We start from the raw sequence: 20,476 nt of genomic DNA on the forward strand, positions 1-20,476 counted from the left end.
TAACATCAAATCAAAACACTAAACCAAATCTATACACCAAAAGCACGGCCTATCAAAAATAAAAACATGGTCAATAAAAATGTCAAATTACATTTGAAAAATACCAATAAAGAAAACTGACCAAAAAAACCTAAACTAAACAAAAGATAGTCTGTTAAACAATATGGCCAATTTAATAATAAAACGGTCCCAAAAAAAAAAAAAAAAAAAAAAAAAGCATGGGCAATTAAACAATAAAATGTCAAACTTTTTGCCACACAAATAGGGTAAAAAAGGGGCACATAGGGTTAAAAGTGGGGCCCCCGGTTTGGCCACGTCTGCACGCACACGCTGACATGAAATTTGTACATGATAACAGTGCAAAGTCACCTCGGCTATATTTACAATTTCAATCTTGTGTGTGTGCGCGTGCGTGTGTATCTGCTATGCAAACAACAGTGTTGTCAAAGAGCAAGCGGCAATATTTGGGCACACGTGATTGTTTTTTTTTGTTTTTTTGGGGGCTTCCCATGATGCCTTGCTGCAGCTGCACACATCAGAGGGTCGATACCAACAAGAGATTTATTTAGTAAGTCCAGTCAAGTGCGACATCTAAATTTACACTGCAATCAGAAGAACACACAAACACACACACACACACACTTTTCCTCCATCGGAAACAATGGAAATAGATTTAGTCTGTTCTAGAGTCCAACTGTCATCGTCGCCATAAAACAATTCTTAACTGTACAGGCACATATATGTCGGAATATAGGTTGAAAAGGCTTTTGAAATCATTGTAGTCTGTTTTTATTTATCTTTTACACAACATCCCAACTTCACTGGAATTGGGAATTGTAAAACAACATTGCCAATAAAAAAAAAATGAGCAAAAAACATGGTGGAAATAAAAACGGCAAATTATTATTATTAAAAAAGAAGACAAATTTAAAACAATTTTAATTTCATCACATAATTTGCTAAAGAGCAAAAACAAAACAGAAAAATGACTAAGAAAAAAAACATGGTTTTAGAATACCAAGTTAATAATTTTCGAAAAACAAGACCTATTTGAAATAAATGAAAAAAAAACATGGTAGAGAAAAAATATACCCAAAAAAAAATGCCCAATCATAAAACAAACAAAAATAGGGCCAGAATAAATTTGACAACAAAACATTACCAATGAGAGAAAAAGACACAAAAACTACATAAACAGCCCAGTTAAAATAAACTAAACAAAAACATGCTTTACAAAAAAAAAACAATATAAGAAATACATTTAAAAATATGAAAAAACAAAACAACCCCGCGCCCCCAAAAAAACAATACATGTTGGCTTTCATCTTCACGCCGTCTATCCGACAATTATACGCCTCATCTGCACTTAGAAAATGCATTCTATCATAACCTCATGAAATATTTTGTTTTCGTTCAAGGTGACAAAGCAAGATGTCGATCACTAATGAATCTATTTAGAATGGATTATCCTGCAGATATTTCGTCGAGTAAAGATTTCAATTTTGAACTAAGTGGATGGCATAAACCGTACAGGATTTGAGACAGCAAAATCAGCCTTTGCTAAATGGCTAGCATTCGCGATTAGCACTAGCAATTACCAATTTAAGTAAAAAACATTTTTTTTAAAAACATTAACTTCCATTCAGCTCACTCATGTTCTATGTACATTCAATGTACATTACATTACACATCTAATAGTGTCTTAAAAATCACTTACAGGCGCTTCTCTTGTCATTTTTTGCCAATGTTTTTCACGGGCTCAACAGTGCGTCCGTCTTCAACAAATGTCCGTGCGCTAAACACTTCCTTTTATATATATATATATATATATACACATAAACTTTAACCACATTAGAAAAACCTCAAGAGCGTGAAAGCCTGTTTGGACACATCACGTTAAGTCACACCTTCTAGATACAGTGGGTATAAAAAGTCAACACACCCGTTTCGAAGTCTTTATGATATGAAACGTCTACGAGAAGGACTGAAATTTATTTGGGGTTAATCAAGGGACCATTTCAATGGTGGCACTTTCGACCGTTCCCCATACGGAAAGCATCCATACTCAAAAAATGGAAGCGCTGTTAAATACATTTTCAGTTGCACTGTGCGCATCCGGAAAGTATTTTACCAGCGTTTCACTTTTCCCACATTTTGTTCTGTTCCAGGCTTATTCCAAATTGGTTACAGTCTCGAACCCGCACTTTCATGGCTGCGTCAAAATCTTGCCTTTTGCTAGGCTGTGCGTGAAGGACAACATAAATCTTGGTTCCCTTTCGCCGACTGCGTGGAAACTGTGTGTGAACGGATTTCGGGGTAAGGGGAACCTCTATGAAGTGAATCCAATGAATCACGGGCTGGTTTTAACATGTGTGGAAACTGTTCACCGAATTCCCGTCTAGACACGCACGCACACAAACACACTAAAATGCACACTTACACGTTTGCTCTTTCATAGACACACACACACTAACAACTACACTTATTTTCCTCCACACACTTACACACTCTAACAAACACACTTTCTCACACAGACAGTCACAGACCCTACACTCTCACACGAACACAAAGTGAGCCGCACAGTGGAAAGCATAATCCCAATTGCTCATCACATCATCAATATTAGCTCAATGCGGCCAATCCCTCATTGAAACACAGGAGATGTTTTTAAGGAGTCCAAGTCTGGGTGGGATCAAAACCCTCACAGTCTATTTTCCACACACACACCTTTTGGACGCATGAGACCATCCCAGCCAGTTTCCCCACTATTGACCATCTGAGCGGCACCTGAGGGTTTTTACAGGACAGACGGAAAGACGGCAGATTCCACGTGAAAGCACCAGTTGGTGGGAAGTGACATCATCGGTTGCCAGGGGGGAGTGAGGAACGTTGCTGTGCGGGGTCGTGTAGGTCCAGCTGGCACGCCTCGGTGACAGCTGGGCGTTTGCCTTCCAAACCGCCACACCATCATGATGATGATGATGATGATGATGATGATCGCAGACTATTTGAGAAAGGTGCTGACTCATGGGAACGACGTTGCTTTGGAAAGAAAGCTTTCATCGAGTGCAGGATTTGAAGGGAAAAAAAAAAAGTTAGTAAATTGGTACAAACATTTAAAAACAAGTTTAACAACAAGAAAAAAAAACATTTGGCTAAAATGTATATCAGCCACCTGGCCGTTTTCATTTAGAGAATTTAGTACAATTTAGTAGTACAAAAAGGTAACTCACTGCAATTAGTACAAATGTATTTTGATTTAAAACAAAAAATAGAAATAAACTGACAAATTGTAAGCAAAATTGACATGTTTTGACTGGGTTTATAATTGAGTAAAATGTTATAGCAACTATGCACATTATTTTTAAGCATGTCTGCCTTGTTTGTGGATTGTGTTTTGTACGGAGGGAGCACAACAAGTACACAAAATGAATTGAAAATTGACACAAAGGGAAGGAAAAATGCTAATTAAATGTACGCAAGCTCAACACAAAAAAAATAAACTGTTGCGGTAGGACTCGCCATTTTGTGAGGAGGAGCACTTTATCGCTCAAAATGGAAATAAAACTGACTTCAGATGAGACTCAAAACAGATTCAAAGTGGACTCCAAATTGTTGAAAAATGGTCACCAATAGGACTCCCAATGAACTTAAAATGGACTACTCAATATGAATTCAAAATTGACTGAAAATGAATGCAAAATGGATAGAAAAAAATCAGTGGCGTGCAAAGGGGGGCATCAATCGCACCTGCCGTTGATTGGTATGCGGGGGCATACAACTTTGATCAGTTTAGATTGCACAAAATTAGGTGCTAATATTATCTATCTTACTAAACTAGCCCACATATTACACAGTAAAAGTCAAACCAAAATGCCCTGTATTTGCACATGAAGAACACGCTTTATGCAATGGATTTGCTGTTACTTTATTGAGTCTGGAGGATAACAGTCAAACATCCTGCATCCTGCTGCAAAATGTTTATTAGAAATGAAAGCCAGACAAACACACATGAAAAGAAGTTACAAAAGTGCAGCAAGACGTGTGTAAACATTTACAGTAGGCGTGTCAGATGCGGTGAAGCGGTCCAAACAAGTCAATCAGACATTCATAGCTCGTAACAGTGGGGGGTTTTTTTTGTGTTTGTTTTAAATAACAATCACACTTAAATGCACAAATTAAACATTTGCCATTCAAATTCCAAGTACCTTTCTCCAAGCAATAAATAAACTTTGTCCACGTTTTAAAGTGCTGCACTTGAGCGATCCTGCCGTTGGTTTTCCTTCGCAGTGGGAAAAAATTTACAATTTGTGATTGAAGGTGAACATGACGGGAAGAGAGGAAAAAAAAATAAAAATTATTATTATTATTATGGCACCCTAGTAACAGGACCAAAACGTAAAACACTTCATTCAAAGGTGATTCTTCATGCTGGCAAAAAACGAACAGCCTTATGTACAATCTTGAGTCAGAAAAAGGCGTTAACAGTCGAGCGTCCTCGATCATGTCCTTGGCGTCCATTTTAAGTCACAATCCTCGCCCCTTCGTCTTGTTCGATGGCTACAAATGTCAGCTTAAAAATAAAAAAAAAATAATACTTTTTTTTTTTTTTTTTTTTTTTTTTTTTTTTAAAAGGCCACCGCGTCTTCGTTCTGAGTGCTTGTAAAGTTCTCCCATAATTCCAGGAGTGTCTTCGGGGGGGGGTGACAACGGGAAATGAATTTGATTTTATTTCCAAGTTATAGTGAAACGGGAGGGTGTAGCGGGGGGTGTTATTCGGTGGGACATGCGTTGCGGTCTTTGCAGCAGAAGTAGTGCACCACCACGCCGTTGGAATATCTGGCAAACGCACTGCAAAGACACAAAAGTCGGTCGTTCGGAAATGGTGGCAACAGCGAAACGGAGGCGTCGTTAAATTGGACAGATTATGAAAGACGGACTTTTTCATGACAACCAAGTAAAACTGAATGATAATCAAGTTGTGTGTGTGCACTTTCTGCACTGCCAATTTGAAATAATGTCCTGTTTTTGAATGGATGGAAATTTTAAAAAAATTTAAAGATTCATCGATTATTAGAATCATCATTAGTTGCAGCCTTACATACAAGCTATTTTAAAAAATAAAAATAAAAATTACATTTACGTAATATCCCCCTTTAAGGCCGTGCTAAAGAACCCTTCACAAAATCAAGGAGAGAAAAGTTGACCTGTTTCCGATCTTCTTCTTGCACACTCTGCACGTCTTCTCCTCCGTGATGACACATTTGACCTGCTGGTGGAAGATGCGCTCCTCCTGCACCTGGAACACAAAAACAAAAGCGGCGTCAAGTTCAGTACTTGTTTGAAAAAGTAGCGACCAGAACCTTGCTCTCTCAACTCAAAAGGTCCAGAGAGACAGTCTCGATATTGAGAGTGGGGCCTGGGAGATTAGCAGATTTTATCGATGAATTTGAATGTATTTGCCGGGCTCATTCTCTTTCAGCGGCGTCCGGAGTTCAAAGTTCGCCCCCGCTGACGTCTACTGCTTGTACGAACAAGATGGCTACGAACAGAGGTGCCAGTTTACAAAAACAGAGTCCGTGTTGCCAACTTAGCGTTAAATTTATCGACCTTTACGACCGCTCTAGTGACTATTTTTCAATGAAGCGACTTTTGACTAACTTTTGTATGTCCACAAAAATGAACAATGACTATACGTGCAACGATTAAGTGACAACTAATCGGTTAATCGTTCAGGCGCCTTGTTTAACTTAAAATTGTCCAAATCCTTGCAATGTGAAAAAATATATTTTTAATCTGATTCATCAATTAATTGAACAAATTATTGATAGATTAATCGATTATTCAAATAATTGTTAGTTGTAGCCCTAGTGGTGACAGACTTTTGAGAAGATTCACAATGTTTTCAGTTGGTCCACGCTCACCCTGAGGAACTCCGCCTGCAGTAGACTCTTGAGCACCTGGTTGCAGCGTTTCCTCTGAGCCTTCTCCTCCAGGACGCTCTCCAGGAAGACTCTGATCTCGCGGATCTGTGTGTTGGCCGGCAGCAGGTTGATGGCCTGTGTGAGAACAAATAAAATATTAAACGACACTCTTCGACTTCATAGTTTTCCTTAACTTTACATCAGTAGTTCTCAAAGTGTGGTACACGACAGAATCACTGAATTAAATGTTCAAACTGTGCATAATGTTAAAGTGGCTTAAACTTTCTTTTTTTTTTTTTTTCATTTAGTACAATACATTTGTTAAGTACTGTTGTATCTAACTTTTAAATTCAATACATTAGCATTTAATATTGAATGACTGGTTGTTTTAAAACATTTATTTAGGAACAATGTTTATTTACCTTTTGCATAATACAACTGAATTGAATCACAAAGTCGTTTTTATTTTCCTTAACCTTTGACCCCTTGATCTTAAAACGCCTACGTAGCACTACTCAAGCCATCAAGTATAAAAATAACAACACGATAATTGAAGAATAATTTTCAGCTGTTTTTTTTTTTTTTTAACAGAGACAAAATTTCTTCCAAATGACGTCTTGTCATTAAGACAAACGTTGACACCCGTATTAAATGAATACATGAATGCAAGTTTCGATAGAATGTTTTACCTTGGTGGTGTTGAGCTTGCTGTGGTGCAGCTCCAGGACCTGCAGGGCAGCCTGGAGGTTGGCCTGGGGCTCCGACAGCTCCATCTTGATGGGCCCCAGGCAGTGCGCGTCCGGGGGGGACAGGTACATCCTCAGCAGGGACAGATACACCTGCCGGGCACAGGGTACAACTTTGTCACGCCTCTCTTTTGTCATAGAAGATCATTTTTAATAGCTACACACACAGGTCACAATAGGTTGGGCAGATGTTCCGAATCTTGTGACATGTGGGTATTTATAGTGTGTGTGCATGTAGCTTGGGCTTCAGCATTTCCCCTGAACCTGATGTATGACCATCTGATATTATATCAAAAACATAATTAATGGAATTATAATTGTGTCCTTAACCGACAAAAAAGTAACCTCTTTACCAAGGTGTGGAGACATATGAAAATACTTCTCGCTTACGTGTATTTTTCTTTGTGATTATATTTGAAAAGAAAAATGTCCTTAACCACTTCCTGATGCGTACGGTTTGGATTCAGGCAGCGGCCATGTTTTGTTTTATTCAAGTATTCATTTTAATTCATATCAAAATGGAAATTACCTTTTAGTTCAGTGCATATTTATGTTATTTTGAATAAAAATGAAAAAAATGATAAAAATAAAAAAAATGTATCTTCTCGAATTATCGGATGTGACCTGACTGACTTGGATAAATGAACCTTTGTCTCAATGAAAACTGTATTTGCCGCCCTTTATGATTTGCATTTATAAAACCACAAGAGAGGAAGCGGTTTTGGGAGGCATCTCATTCCTAAACGGGCCACAGAAAGCAATAAAGCACACACACACAAGAATAAAACAATCCAGGAGGACACGTTAAACTGGAAATTAAAAGCAACTCACGTCTTTATCAGTTTCCACAGAGCTGCTGTAATGGCTGTGACAGTATCTGCAGAGGAGACCACAACCTCTCATTATTTTCACAATGTTTGTGTGTGTTTGTGTGTGTCTGTACGTGCACTCACTCCTCAGCCATGCGCGTGTCCTTCAGGATGTGCACATAGATGAAAAGCGCCTGCTCATGCTTTCCCATGCGTCCCAGGAGCAGTGCTCGTTCCTCCAGCAGACCTTGGGAGAGATCATACAGCACGTGTAGTTGCTGTGGTGCGGAACCCTCACATCTCCAAAATCACTACTTTGCAGGAAATAGAAATTTAAAAAAAAAAAAAGGAGGAAATGAATCAGCACACAAACCTAACCTTCGTGGCTGACCAGTTCCTTCTGAACCAAACGGGCTTACTTAAATGTATCTAACCTGTTTTCACTCGTTATTGTCTTAGAACAACCAGACTTTCAATCTCGAGGCAACAAAATGCCGAACGGCACCCGCGGAGTAAGGGAAGAGGTGGACGTTTGCAACACTTCTCAGACAGTTCAAGTGTTTTTAAGAGACTGCATTGATTTGTTCTCAAGCTATTTTCAACGCTTTAAATTGGTTACCTATCCATGAAATAACATTCCTCGTATTGATTAGAGACAGGGCGGCACGGTGGCCGACTGGTTAGAGCGTCAGCCTCACAGTTCTGAGGACCGGGGTTCAATCCCCGGCCCCGACTGTGTGGAGTTTGCATGTCCTCCCCGTGCCTGCGTGGGTTTTCTCCGGGCACTCCGGTTTCCTCCCACATCCCCAAAAACATGCATAAATTGGAGACTCTAAATTGCCCGTAGGTGTGCATGTGAGTGCGAATGGTTGTCTGTTTGTATGTGCCCTGCGATTGGCTGGCAACCAGTTCAGGGTGTACCCCGCCTCCTGCCCGATGACAGCTGGGATAGGCTCCAGCACGCCCGCGACCCTAGTGAGGAGAAGCGGCTCAGAAAATGGATGGATGGATGGATGGATGATTAGAGACAACATGAAATTTACCATACAGGGACATGCACGGTTTCGGCCCGACAGCAACAATTTGTGACCACATGTTCCAGTACTTTTGTCTATTTTTTTTTTCATTACGACACTAAATCATATATTTTTTCCCCCCTTTCACTTACCATCAAAGGGGAAGTCGCTAATGAGTCGCGCTGGCTCGTAACTGCTGGAAATATCCAGAAAGGACAGCAGCTTGTTCCGGAACTCTCCCAGCTCACCTTTCTCCGTCCCCGCCGCCACAGCCGCAACTCCTGACATTCAATAATAGTAAAAAAAAGAAGTTTAAACTAAATCCAGAGGTGCCAACCTTGAGAAACTCCCTTCTAGAACAATTTATCTGAATTTCCTTATTTTTTTAAATGATGCCAAGAACATTACTGTGGGACAGTTACTGCAGTATTTTATGCAATTTAATTATTTTATTTACAGATCTGTCACGATCAGTGTTCCGCAAATAACCAGTTAGCGTTCATGACTTCCATAACAAAATACGGACGATCCATAACATTTGACAGCTCTGGTGATCCAAGGTAATTTCAAGTGTTTGGACTGTGGGAACTGTCCCCTCAATGTAGTAACTATTGCAGTATTCTTCATAGGTCCAAGTAGCTTTGGGGAACAATCGTCAAAAGCCGTATTTCCACCTGGAGTTCCAGGAACTACTTTTTGTTTCTTGGTAATTGTAGCTCACGGAATTAAAAGTTTCCAATCAATCAGCACCGTGTGAATAAAATTTAGACAATAGTTACCACAGTCCAAACACAAGTGGTCCTCCAAAGGTTACTAGTTCTGGGGTCAGGTTTATCCAGTCGCCAAAAATCCAGTTCCAGGGTAATTTATCTGGGCCATAATAGGGTGCCATAATAATAATAATAATCATAATAATAATAATAATCATCATAAAAGACGCAATTTCAATGGAGACCTTCCGGCAGCGAGTTGAGGTACTGCTTCATCAGGCTTTGAACCCGTTCCAGGTAGAGCTGAATGATGGTGTTGTGAAACTCGGGACCCTTGTCGTCCCACACGTAGATGATGTGCTCCAAGTACGGGATGGCCAGCTCCTTGAAGCCCTCCTTCAGGAAGTTGAGCACCTTGTCCCGTGGCAACGTCTCCACCTCGGTCAGGTCCTCTGTGAAGATCTGGAAGAGAGAAGATGCTTCCTTGTTAGGATCAGAAGTGATCAGCGTGGGGTGACAAATGGCACAAAAACCAAATTAGAGAACATGTGCTGTACGTCCATGTTGAATAACACGTACCTTCAGCCCATCTTCGGGACACATCTTCAACACCCAGGGAGCGAACTCAAAGATCATGCCCAGATTCTCAACTCCTGTGTGCGGGGAATCACAGGAAAAGCAAAACAAAGATACTTAACTTGCGAGCAATGACTTTTTGTCATTGTGTTTGTGGACGGAGCATTCCAGTGAAATTTGATGACTCATTAAATACAAACAGGTTCAACTAATGTAGCTATGGGAGAGTAGTCCAAGTTTGAAACATGCCAGCTGTACTTTGTACCATTACAGCACACAATTTATTAGGGAATTAAACAGTTCCAAATCCAAGAAGTGCTCTTGCCAACGCACTAAAAATCCCCACTCAATCATTGAGAATCCTTTCAATTTCGCCAATAACTCAACCGCATGTAGAAGAAATAACAAGCTGGACGTGATGGAGACTAATGTAATGGAAAAAGTTATATCTGGGAGTAATTTAACTTATTTAATCAATCGTAAACTGTGAGAAAGCCACACTTGGGTTAATTCAATATGTCTGTTTCAAACCTGGGCGCACCTGGTAAGGTGTCCAACTCTACATGCAACTCAAAGGAAGACAGCACATTTATCAATGCGTGTGAATGCCAAAAGAAGAGTTTAATGACCGGTAATGTTTGTGTAAAGTGCTAGTGCACCTGTTTGTTTGTTTGTTTGCCCACGTGTGATGTCAGGTCAGTTTGTACTCGTGCTATTTATGCTCGTTTGCTAACTACGGACGAGCCTCGTGGTGTTTTTGCGTTGAATAATTGAACGACTGAATACAGTCATTTATGTAACATGGGTTAATGATTGTGTGCATTCTAGATGCATGGTGTTGTTGCTTTGCTGATTATTCGTTGTCTGCGTTGATCTAGACCACAGTAAATAAATAAATTCCAACGCAATACCAGTCTGTATTTTTAAGTGTAGAGTATGTTGATTGCTGCCTGTCACCATGTTGACTGTCTGACTTCTTTGCAACAATAATAAACTACACAAATTACCGTCTTCAAAGACATATTTCAGATACTGGTCTTGGAACGGGTAATTTTTGGGACGCTCACCCAGCCTCTGAAGGTACTGCACGGTGCGTTCGTGGCCCTTGAGAGGGGAGTTGGCCTTGGTGGACTGGTCCAGCAGAACTTGCAGAGCTAAGATGAAGAAGAAGAAGAGGAGAACAAGATGTGACAATGGTCCAAAAGGAAGCGACGCGTCACCTGCTTCACATTACACAGCTAACTCCGTCTAATTGGTGCAGATGGTTTGAATCAGTCGCCAGGCGGAGAAGCGGGTCTCCAGAGGAATGACCTCACAAGACTACAGGCGGGAACCCCCCCCTTCGGAGATTAAACAGATCCCGATGGCTTCCATTCAAAGCGAAAAGCCGGTGTCAATAAATTGTAGTCAACTGAAAGCAAATTAGAGCATCTTGGGTACATGCGCGCATGGTCCTAGATGACAGCAGTGTATCCGGGCATCCTCTGGTTGTGTATGATACAGTGATGGTGAATATATGTGTGCTCTTTGCCAAGGACCGATTTATATTACAAACCTAAAGCTGTTTTATGTGCATGTTCTTAAAGTATTGACAACGCGGACTGTCAGGGAGCGAAACGCAAACTATACCGTATTTTCACGACCATAAGGCGCACTTAAAAGTCTTTAATTTTCTCCAAAATGGACGGGCGCCTTATAATGAGGCACGCCTTATGTGTGCACCGAATTCCAAAATCTGTAAAGGTTGTTGTGTGACTTTGATGAGCGCTCCGCTTGACTGACTGGGAGCATTTCCTGCTGACACGCTGCTTATATAGAGGAAACGCGGACGTGACTGAGGACAGCATGCGGAAGTTAAAGGGGGAAGGGTGCGCGTGAAAGAAGACGCTAAAGGCACACCCCCAGTAGGTATATAGTGCCAGTATGTGCATTGTGCAAAACAACATTGGTTTGGCTAAGGACCCCTAAAATGGCACCTACGAAGAGACACGCTTACGAAGCGTGAAAGCATGCTACCGTATGTTTTACCATGCCTGCGCCCAATAATACGTGTGTGCCTTATGTGTGTGTTAAATACAGAAATAGACCCCGTAACTGAGACTACGCCTTTTAACACGGTGCGCCTTATGGTCGTGAAAATACGGTAAGTGTTTTACTTTGTGTAAACAGGAAGACATATAATGCAAACCAGTTGGAGTAAATGTCATGTGAACGATAATCCAACAAACAAAATTATCTAAAGCAAAAAAAATAACTGCTTAAACCTTTTCTTTAAAAGAAAGTGCAGCTTTAATAGTGTCTCTTCTTTTTAGGAAACAAACGATGTCCCATACCTCATACTGTAAGTTCCAGTGTGCGTACGCCTCTAACGTACCAGAAAATCTGAATCCAAATTAACATACGACAGTATTTGCACCGTTACTGAGTTGCTGTTGCGTGCTTGATTGTGGTACCTTTCTGGTGCAGGCCTTTCTTTTCATAGAGAATAATGAGCTCGCTGTACTTGTGCGCCTTCTTTAAGATGTACTCGCTCTCTTCGATGTGGCAGTGGTTGTTCTCCAGGCGCAGGAGGGGTGACACCAAAGCCACGTTGGTCTACAACACAAACACAAAGCCCTTACAGCAGGCTTGTCCAAACATTCCCCCCCCCCCCCAGTGGGCCACATACAGAAAAATGGAAAGATGCAAGCGAGACATTGGTATCCTTCACCTTTAACTTAAGGCGTTAAAACCAATCAGCGTAGGTACGGATATGCAATTATCCATTGTTTTATAAATAATATACAAGGTTGCTGTCAGGCGGAAACCCCATATGTCCAAATATGGCACATTTCATATATATATATATATATATATATATATATATATATAGATACTGTTGGTCTGTGCCCACATCATATGCCATTTTTACCCATGATTCACCAATTTCAAGCGTTAAAAATAGCTTGAGAACAAATCTATTAACTCTCTCGGACACTTCAACTGTCTGGGAAGTGTCCTAAAACTCCGCTTCCTCCTTGCTACCCAGGAGCCGCCCGTGTACTGAGCACCAGCAGAATCACATCTCTGCATTCAGAACCAAGATAAGAGATCCATACTAAAATGACCATAACATGGAGCAGAACGTGGAGTAAACAATTGTGATTAACGCTACTTGGTGCTGTAACTTGATTATCGTTATTCATCGGCCCATTGCGAAGAGAAAATGTGTGACTATTCCGCAGTTTGGACAGCCCCGCCTTAGAGTGTTTCACCTCCCAGAGGGGAAGCAGGTGACTTCACTGATTGCCTCACACAGTGTGCTGCTTGTTGTCTTTATAATCTGATGCAGACTCCTGATGCGAGCCTCCGGTAGCCTCTGGCACGTCCCCTTAGATTAGATCCGACTTTGTGGGCCTCTAAAGGGAAACACTTGGCCTGTCTGAACACCAACACGTGGCAGAATCGCTTCCAAGGTGCCCTTTCAACTCTAATTCGATCGCGTATCGAATTCCAGCAGCACACGTCACCAATTCGCTTTATTTATAACCAATACACAAACTTAAGCCCCCCACGCGGCAACGACTCCCCACTAGCAATCCAGGCTCCTCCTGTCTGACTTACAAAAGTTATCACTCAGTCGAGATAAAGCACTTCAACAGACTCGCTTCAGACCAATTGCTATTTAAACAGTGCTGTGGCGCCATCTTTTGGCATCTTAGAGAGTTGTGGAAAAGGCAGAATGTGAACGTGACTCATGGAGGGTAGCTGCAATTTCAACTTGCAGACGGAAAAAGAGCACTCACGTGCAGGTAGCACTTCAGCAGCGTGGTGTCGATGATCTGCAGCAGCTTCTTGCGGCTCTTGATGGTTGGCGTGCCCTCCATGAGCGGCGATGTGGTGGACGGGTCCGAGTCGTTGAGCTGTTTCACCAGGTGGCTGCGTTTCTGTGGCGGGGGAACATAACCAGACAGTAAACCAGCCCCTCTGTGTTTGCAGCCATGTCATGAGCGTAAGCACTGCACGTCAGCTGCGGACGAGCTTTAAACTACTGAAGCCGCAACAACAGAAAAAACATCCTCCTCCTAATAAATCGGAATTAATCGATAAAACTGATTAACCGACTGGCTTTACTGGTACTAAACATGCGACATAAACACACAGACTCTCAAAACACTTACCTGGGTGAGGTAATCGATGAGTGCCAGGTGAGCCTTCTCTAGCTCCGCTCCGGACAGCGCTGGCAGAGGGTTGGGGTAGTGCAGCTGCCTGCGGTAATCGGATGGCAGCAGGTCCGGGTACAGGCCGATCACGTGGGTGGGATCTACGCAGCACACATCGAGGGGAAACGTTTGGAATGAGTCACCCTTCGCCTGTTGGTGAATTAAACCGGGGGGCTTCCAAAGTCCGGCCCGAGGCGCATTTGCAGTTTTCCAATAGCCCGCCACATATTGACTACAAAGTTTGAAGTTTTTCAACCCCTATAATAAAAATAACGTTTTGCTTTGTCACTAATAACACCAAGCTGAGATTTACACTTTTTTTCTTTAAATATACTATGTTTAACTATTCATATGATGACCTACCTCATATTAAATTTGTATTTAGCATGCTTCATAAAAACAAGGTAAAGTCTTTCTGTATGTGGCCCACAGTGGAAAACTGATCTAATTACCGAGTCCCACCCACCTGTGCCCAGTTTGGCGAAAACCTGCATGGAGTCGTCAAATCGCTTCTGGCAAAACAGATTGAAGGCGTACAGGTTCTGGATGTGATGGATCTGCTGTTTCTTGTCACCGTCCGAGTCGTCTTTCATCTTCTAGCGGGAAGGAGAGGGCAAAAAAAAAAAAAAAGAACAAAAAAGAAGGGAATTCAAGCATGGAAGCAGACCTGAACGGCCCATAGCAACACCTTTTTCACAGCCAATCCTCAAAATCATCATTAAACTTTGACCCCTTGCCCTCCCCACAATAAACAGCATAGATAAAAACACTGAAATTTCGCTTCATCTATCTATCTAGGTCTACGATACTTCCAATCGGTGCTCATTTGAGCGGAATCCCTAGAAGTCTATCATCAAAATACGGGCCCCTGGAATGCACCCAATATGGCTGCTTCAAACCAAAATTTTCCATTCTGGGCATGGGTTCATGCGTCCTGTTATGACAGACATGTTCACCAAACCTATTGAACTGGCAATCAATCTAAAAGGTCCTCAAAGGAGGCGCGAAGTTTGAGTCTGAACACAAAAGGTTTGTTCACTCACTGCCAGCTGAAGAGCCAGCTCAAACTGCTTGTCCTCCAGCAGCTGCCGGATCTGTGTGGCGATGGACACGGGCACCAGGCGCCACACAAAATGGTTGCTGGCCACGTACACAACATTTGGTCTAAGAAAAGAGCAACAAAAAAATACTAATTTTCATAATGTTTATAAACAATCGGGGGTGGCAGAAAGTGATTGTGAATGAGTACCGCTGACCTGATAACAATGATAAAAACTTGTGTTTGGGGTTGCGCCACCAGAGACACCCCAAAGGATTTTGGTTTTTTTCCCCAATTTACTTTAAAAAAATATTTAATTTAGCAAAAAACAATGCCTCCCAGCTAACGTCAGCCATCCGTTTGAGCATCAAGAGCATGTCTGTGCTATTAATCCAAGCAACAGAAAAATTAGCCAGTCCCTCAAGGATGTTAACTAGCTGTGTTCCCACCATATCTACTTTGCCAAGTCATCTTACCAGTCTGCATTCCGTCTCTCTTTGAAGCAAAAAAAAAAAAAAAAAAAAAAAAAAGACCCAAATAGCTGTAATGAGTACATAATTTTAATTACACTTTCCAACAGACATCCTCCATTTGTTTATGATGTTATTTTCTGCTGAGTTTTCAATGGTGCAACTTACCCGGCGGACGTGATGAAACGAGGCCTCTGCAGCTCCACGCTCTGCACCAGAAGCCGGGGCTCCAAGGTCCGGATCTCCACGTAGCGAGGAAGCACCGCGATGATGTACGGAGGCTGGTGCTCTGGAGTTGGGGGTGTGTGAATTAACACACACTTGGTCAGCCTCTAACACACACTTGTCAAACATGATATGACAAGTCATGCTCGAGCTTGAACTTTTTACTTAGCTTGATGTGCAGGACCGCTTTGCTAAACTGAATACTGGGTCAATAAGATCTAAACTTTTCCATAAAATGTTCACACATTAAACATTAAAATTGCCACTATAGTTACCGGTAAGTATTGTTGTAACACACAACATATGTATATTTATGGACTGTATTTGAATGTGCGTTCCATGTGTATAAATAACTCCCATGATTAAACTCGTCCGAGGGATTCGGGGTCTGAACTAGGCATCGAAGGATGTGACATCCATCTAGCAGACGCCGTGATATGGATCAATCACAACCAAACTGTTTTCCATGTTTAAATTAGGGAAGCTGATCCAATTAGAGCAAAGCTCATTCACATGTCACATAATAATGAGAAATCCGACCGTCTCAAATGACAGGGGAAAAAAGACCAACTAGTATTGCTTAAAAAAAAAAAAACATTTTTTTTAAAAAACATTTATAAAAAAAAAAAAAAAAAAAAAAAAAAAAAAAAAAAAAGAACATTTTGGGCATTTCCAACCAAAATAATCATGCAAACCTGATAAAACGACACCAAAGATTAACAAAATGAAATAAAAAAGTGACGAAACACTAACATTTTACACAGACTTATTTGCATTACCCCTCTGCCAGACCCTTATCCCAGGTTTTTAGGCTCCAGTGTAACTGATGTATTCTTACCCATAGCTATAGGGATGTCAGTCCAATTCAGGGCACACTTCTGGGTGCAAATGCCCTCCTCATTCAGCACCACAGTGAGGTCGTCTTGCCCGACGGCGACCTTGCCGTCGGCCAGCGGGGTGACAAGCGGCTCCAGCTGTTTGCCGGTAGGAAAGAGCTCCTTGATGGTGCCGCGCCCGTCCAGCTGGAGACATCAACACCACTTCATAACATGCATGGACAGTTGGACTTGGGCGATGCCATTAATTTGAGTTTGATTTCCACATGTTGTGAACTTTGGACCTGAGGTGTGTGCTTCCAAATGGCAAACATTTTACTGAGCTCGCCTTACCTCACCTGTACAACTCTCCACATGAGGAGATTAAAAAAAATGTGTGAGAGAGCTGGCAACTACCAAGCCATGCTGTTTGATGGCTCATTGTATGAATTTAAACTGTGGGACATTTAAAACGTTCATTTATTAAGGCTCATATTAAGAAATGTTTTGACAAAAGGGAAAAAAAAAAGTTCCCAAAAGGAACCACTTATTTTCAGATTTGTGAAAGAAAAAAATACAACTATTTCAGTGGAAGTTAATGCAGGGTAGAAAAAAAGAAACCGTTTGAAAGCTTTTTTGGTGTAAGGAGTAATTTATGTATATATAAAAAAAAAAAAAAAAAAAAATGTTTTGAATAATGTCACTGCTTTTTCTATAAGCGACGGGCGAAAAAAAAAAATCAAAAAAAAAAAAAAAATGCTTTTCATGAAGAAGAATTTGGAGATCTTATTTTAAGGCCGTTTCATCCAGCCCTAATGGACATAATGGAAGCAACTAAATATGCATACCCGGATGAGGTAATAGTCTCTTTTGAAGCCAACACAAATGGAGTTCTCACACCAGGCCATGGACTTTGGAATATCTGGAGTGCCAAAGTCGCCCTAACGGACAAAAATAATGAGAGTTCTATTTGGAAAGTAATCTGGACAAAAACAGTGAGATGTTTCAGTTCCTACCTGCAGCTCGTGGAAATCTCGATCCTTCCAGTAGTACATCTGAAGTTTCTTTTTCACGGCGACGCACATTCTAAGCGTCTCCTCTCCCGAGCTGCTTTGCTGGAAACAAAAAGGCACCCGTGGAATTTTGGTTAACTATAGAAATAAACAGGTGAATTTTATCAGTGATTTATCCTCGCTTATTCAGTAATTTGAGGGGTTAAAAAAGAAAAAAAAAAAATATTTTCAATGCAATTAGAGTGGATAGGAACCGGTCCGGCCCTTGAATAGAGAAAATCCACAGATAATTGACGGGCATTATAATTGCATTAGAATTATTATTTTTTTTTAACCAAAAGAATTATTGGTGCTAAACCACCAACAAGCATTTTCGCTGTTGCTCCCCCGCTCCCAAAAAGAAAATAAAGCTAAAAAAGATGGGGGAAAAATGAGGGGAGGGGGGGTGGAGGAGAGTTTAGCGAAATGCATTTAAATCCTGCTAGCAGTTTAAAACTGCGAAACCTCCCCTTTTCATTGAGAATTTCACCAACCTGCAGGTCGCATACAAAGAGCGTGGCTCCCTTGGCTTTGGACACGACGGTGATCTGCTGGAACGTCAGCAGGTCGTGGACGTGGATGTTGTTCTCTGTGGGAAAATGTTGATAGAGAGCGGCAGATATCAGTAATCAACACTACGCAGCGAGAAATTCAAAATGGAGGGTGGGGCCGTGTTGGGAAAGCGTATTACCCAGAAGACTGACGAGTATTTTGTACTGCGAGACAACGTAGAGCTGTGAAACAAGAGTGGAGAGTAAATGAAGATTGGGAATTATCGGACCACGAACTGACGCTTAAACGCATCACTACCTGCTGGATCTTCTTGGAAAAGTTCTTGTTGGATTTCTCAAGCGTGACTTCAAAGTGGTTGGTGGCTAGGAGATGAAATAATTGCGATCAATCAAGCATTTGCTGGAGATTAAATTGACTTTTTAACATCTTGCATACAGAAAGTTGGTTCCCTGAAGTGCCTGTCCACACGTCAAGTGTGAAATTAAACAACCAAGTAAATCTTCTGTTTCATGTCTATTTCTGAAAATCTGCAAGTGAGTGAGACATTTTAATTTACATTATCCCACCCTCATACAAAGACAATGTTATTCCTACCTGCATCCTTTTTAATCTGGTACAAAAGGAGATGCCCTGGCTTGGTTCCGACAAGCAGCCAGTCCTCTGTGGGAAGAAAGCGTTGCCACATTGGCAATTTCACTTTTTTGAGCTAAATTTCCAGCACAGATAAATTGCACATTTTATAACTACAGCGGTGCCTTGGGACACGAGTGACTCAATTTAAGAGTTTTTCGCGATATGATCAATCATTCGACTGATTTTATGCTTTGACTTGCGAGCGAAAACGTCAAACTTCAGTCAATCTGGTGGGTCAGGAGACCCAAAAGAGGGTCACGGACAGGTAGTAAAAAAAATACAGGGGCTCCTTAGTCCATGACAGTACAGATATACAGCTTAGAGTTTTTACATTTGATTATTTTATATTCGTGGCTTTTCATACGAATACTGAACTTTCTGCAATTATGACTTTTCAACTGAATTAACATAGTTTAGTGATAGACAACGACGCGTTCCGACTTACACTATGCACAAGTAAGTAGGAGTGGAACTCCGTCGTAATCTGAGGAAACCATGTACAGTGAAATATTTACCGTACATACCTGGTCGGACTTGCCTTTCATTTTGAAAATAACTATCTTAACGGCTGGTTTGCGTCTGACTCCAAATGGCAAATGCCAACCATTAGAAGAGTGATTCCCAAAAGGTAAGATTTTATTTCACAACAACAAGAATATTCGAGATCTTGCTCCCATTGGATTTTTTTTCAGGTATGGTTGAGAGGTTAAAACTCACCCCAGGCCGCCATGCAGTCAATCTGGAGAGGAAGCTTCTCCAAAATCGGCACCGGCTCGTAAGCGTCGTGCATCTTGGCTCACAGCGGAGCACCCCGGTGGCACCCCGGTGGTTCCGAGCCGGGAGTGAGGGGAGGCTCGTCGGGCGAGGGCTCCACTGAGTGGGCGCTAGTCACGGTGGTGGTGGTACCTTCATGAAACAACCGCAGTAGCTTTAACGTTCACAAACCACGGGGGAAAAAAAAGACAAAAATAAATAATTTCCTTTGGTTGTCAAATATATCCAGGACCAAAACAACTGACTGTTAGCCCCCAAGCTAAGAAGTTAACAAGAGCGCCTCTTTCCACACCACTTATAACTAGCTCAGTCCACGGACTTGTTATGTCCAAAACTACGACCAGCACTCAAAAAAAAGAAAAGAAAAAAGAGTGTCAATAAAAGATGAGATAGACAAATGTTGGTATTAGCAGGCTAGTTAGCCACGTTAGCTTGGAGCTACTTCCTCCTGGCTTCAGCTCACTGGAAGCGGCACGTGACTCGCGTCACATCTCGCTCACGAGGAGCGAATTAAAGACCCATTTTGTACACAGGAGCTCGTTTTGACGTCAATGATATAAACTGTCCATTTCAAAACTGAATTGTTTTGTGAAGTGCCGACTAAACTGAAAATAATAAATGATGCTTTTTGCTTTTGTTCCGTATACTGTTCCGTGTTTGGTTTAGAACTGTATTTAACTGAAAGCAAACTTGTCTCAAATCTCGCGATACGCGAGGAGAGATGGCTTGGTCCAAATATTTACAGAATATTTTGCTTCAGACCAGTAGTTGTCAAACCGGGGGTTCGTACTTTGTGCAAAAAATAATTAGCAATAAATTATGTTGTATATTTAAGAAGTGTAAGAGTGAACCCCCGCATATTCTTGGTTGGGCGTTCACGAATTCGCCGATTCGCTAATTTTTTTGTTTTCTGAAATGCCCAAAAATTTCACAAACTGTAGCCAGTGCCATGTTAGTAGAAAATTAGTGGTT

General features: G+C 41.4%; 1 protein-coding gene and 1 long non-coding RNA gene across 3 annotated transcripts; one reads left to right on the forward strand and one right to left on the reverse strand.

The window, feature by feature from the left end:
* Positions 1-3,967: 3,967 nt before the first annotated feature.
* Positions 3,968-20,013, reverse strand: vps39 (VPS39 subunit of HOPS complex). 2 transcript variants are annotated; one of them, XM_061697017.1, is made up of 24 exons: positions 19,448-20,013; positions 18,692-18,757; positions 18,395-18,459; positions 18,276-18,318; positions 18,079-18,173; positions 17,549-17,647; positions 17,381-17,473; positions 16,556-16,739; positions 15,661-15,781; positions 15,027-15,147; positions 14,450-14,576; positions 13,942-14,084; positions 13,567-13,707; positions 12,235-12,376; positions 10,849-10,935; positions 9,785-9,858; positions 9,451-9,667; positions 8,648-8,776; positions 7,624-7,726; positions 7,502-7,547; positions 6,614-6,763; positions 5,925-6,059; positions 5,208-5,299; positions 3,968-4,851 (listed from the first exon to the last, which is right to left on the reverse strand). In XM_061697017.1, exons 1-24 carry the CDS (start codon positions 19,518-19,520, stop codon positions 4,773-4,775), a joined length of 2,625 nt encoding a protein of 874 aa, XP_061553001.1. In that variant the 5' UTR covers positions 19,521-20,013; the 3' UTR covers positions 3,968-4,772. The 2 variants fall into 2 exon arrangements, with proteins under 2 accessions (XP_061553001.1, XP_061553000.1); XM_061697016.1 differs by having other exon boundaries at positions 14,450-14,579.
* On the forward strand, positions 19,234-19,842 carry LOC133413095 (uncharacterized). Its single transcript, XR_009769829.1, has 2 exons — positions 19,234-19,358; positions 19,423-19,842. It is a non-coding gene; the product is annotated as an uncharacterized LOC133413095 (long non-coding RNA).
* Positions 20,014-20,476: the final 463 nt, after the last annotated feature.

This window comes from Phycodurus eques, chromosome 14 (assembly GCF_024500275.1).
Source record: "Phycodurus eques isolate BA_2022a chromosome 14, UOR_Pequ_1.1, whole genome shotgun sequence".
NCBI classification, from domain to species: Eukaryota; Metazoa; Chordata; class Actinopteri; order Syngnathiformes; family Syngnathidae; genus Phycodurus; species Phycodurus eques.

Excerpts from the sequence above, each read along its gene's own strand:
- vps39 (XM_061697016.1), bottom strand. The coding sequence starts at position 19,520 with ATGCACGACGCTTACGAGCCGGTGCCGATTTTGGAGAAGCTTCCTCTC. Across the intron at positions 18,758-19,447 it reads TGACTGCATGGCGGCCTGGG|AGGACTGGCTGCTTGTCGGA; the intron begins GTGAGTTTTAAC and ends TTCTTCCCACAG. Across the intron at positions 4,852-5,207 it reads AAGAAGAAGATCGGAAACAG|TGCGTTTGCCAGATATTCCA; the intron begins GTCAACTTTTCT and ends GTGTCTTTGCAG.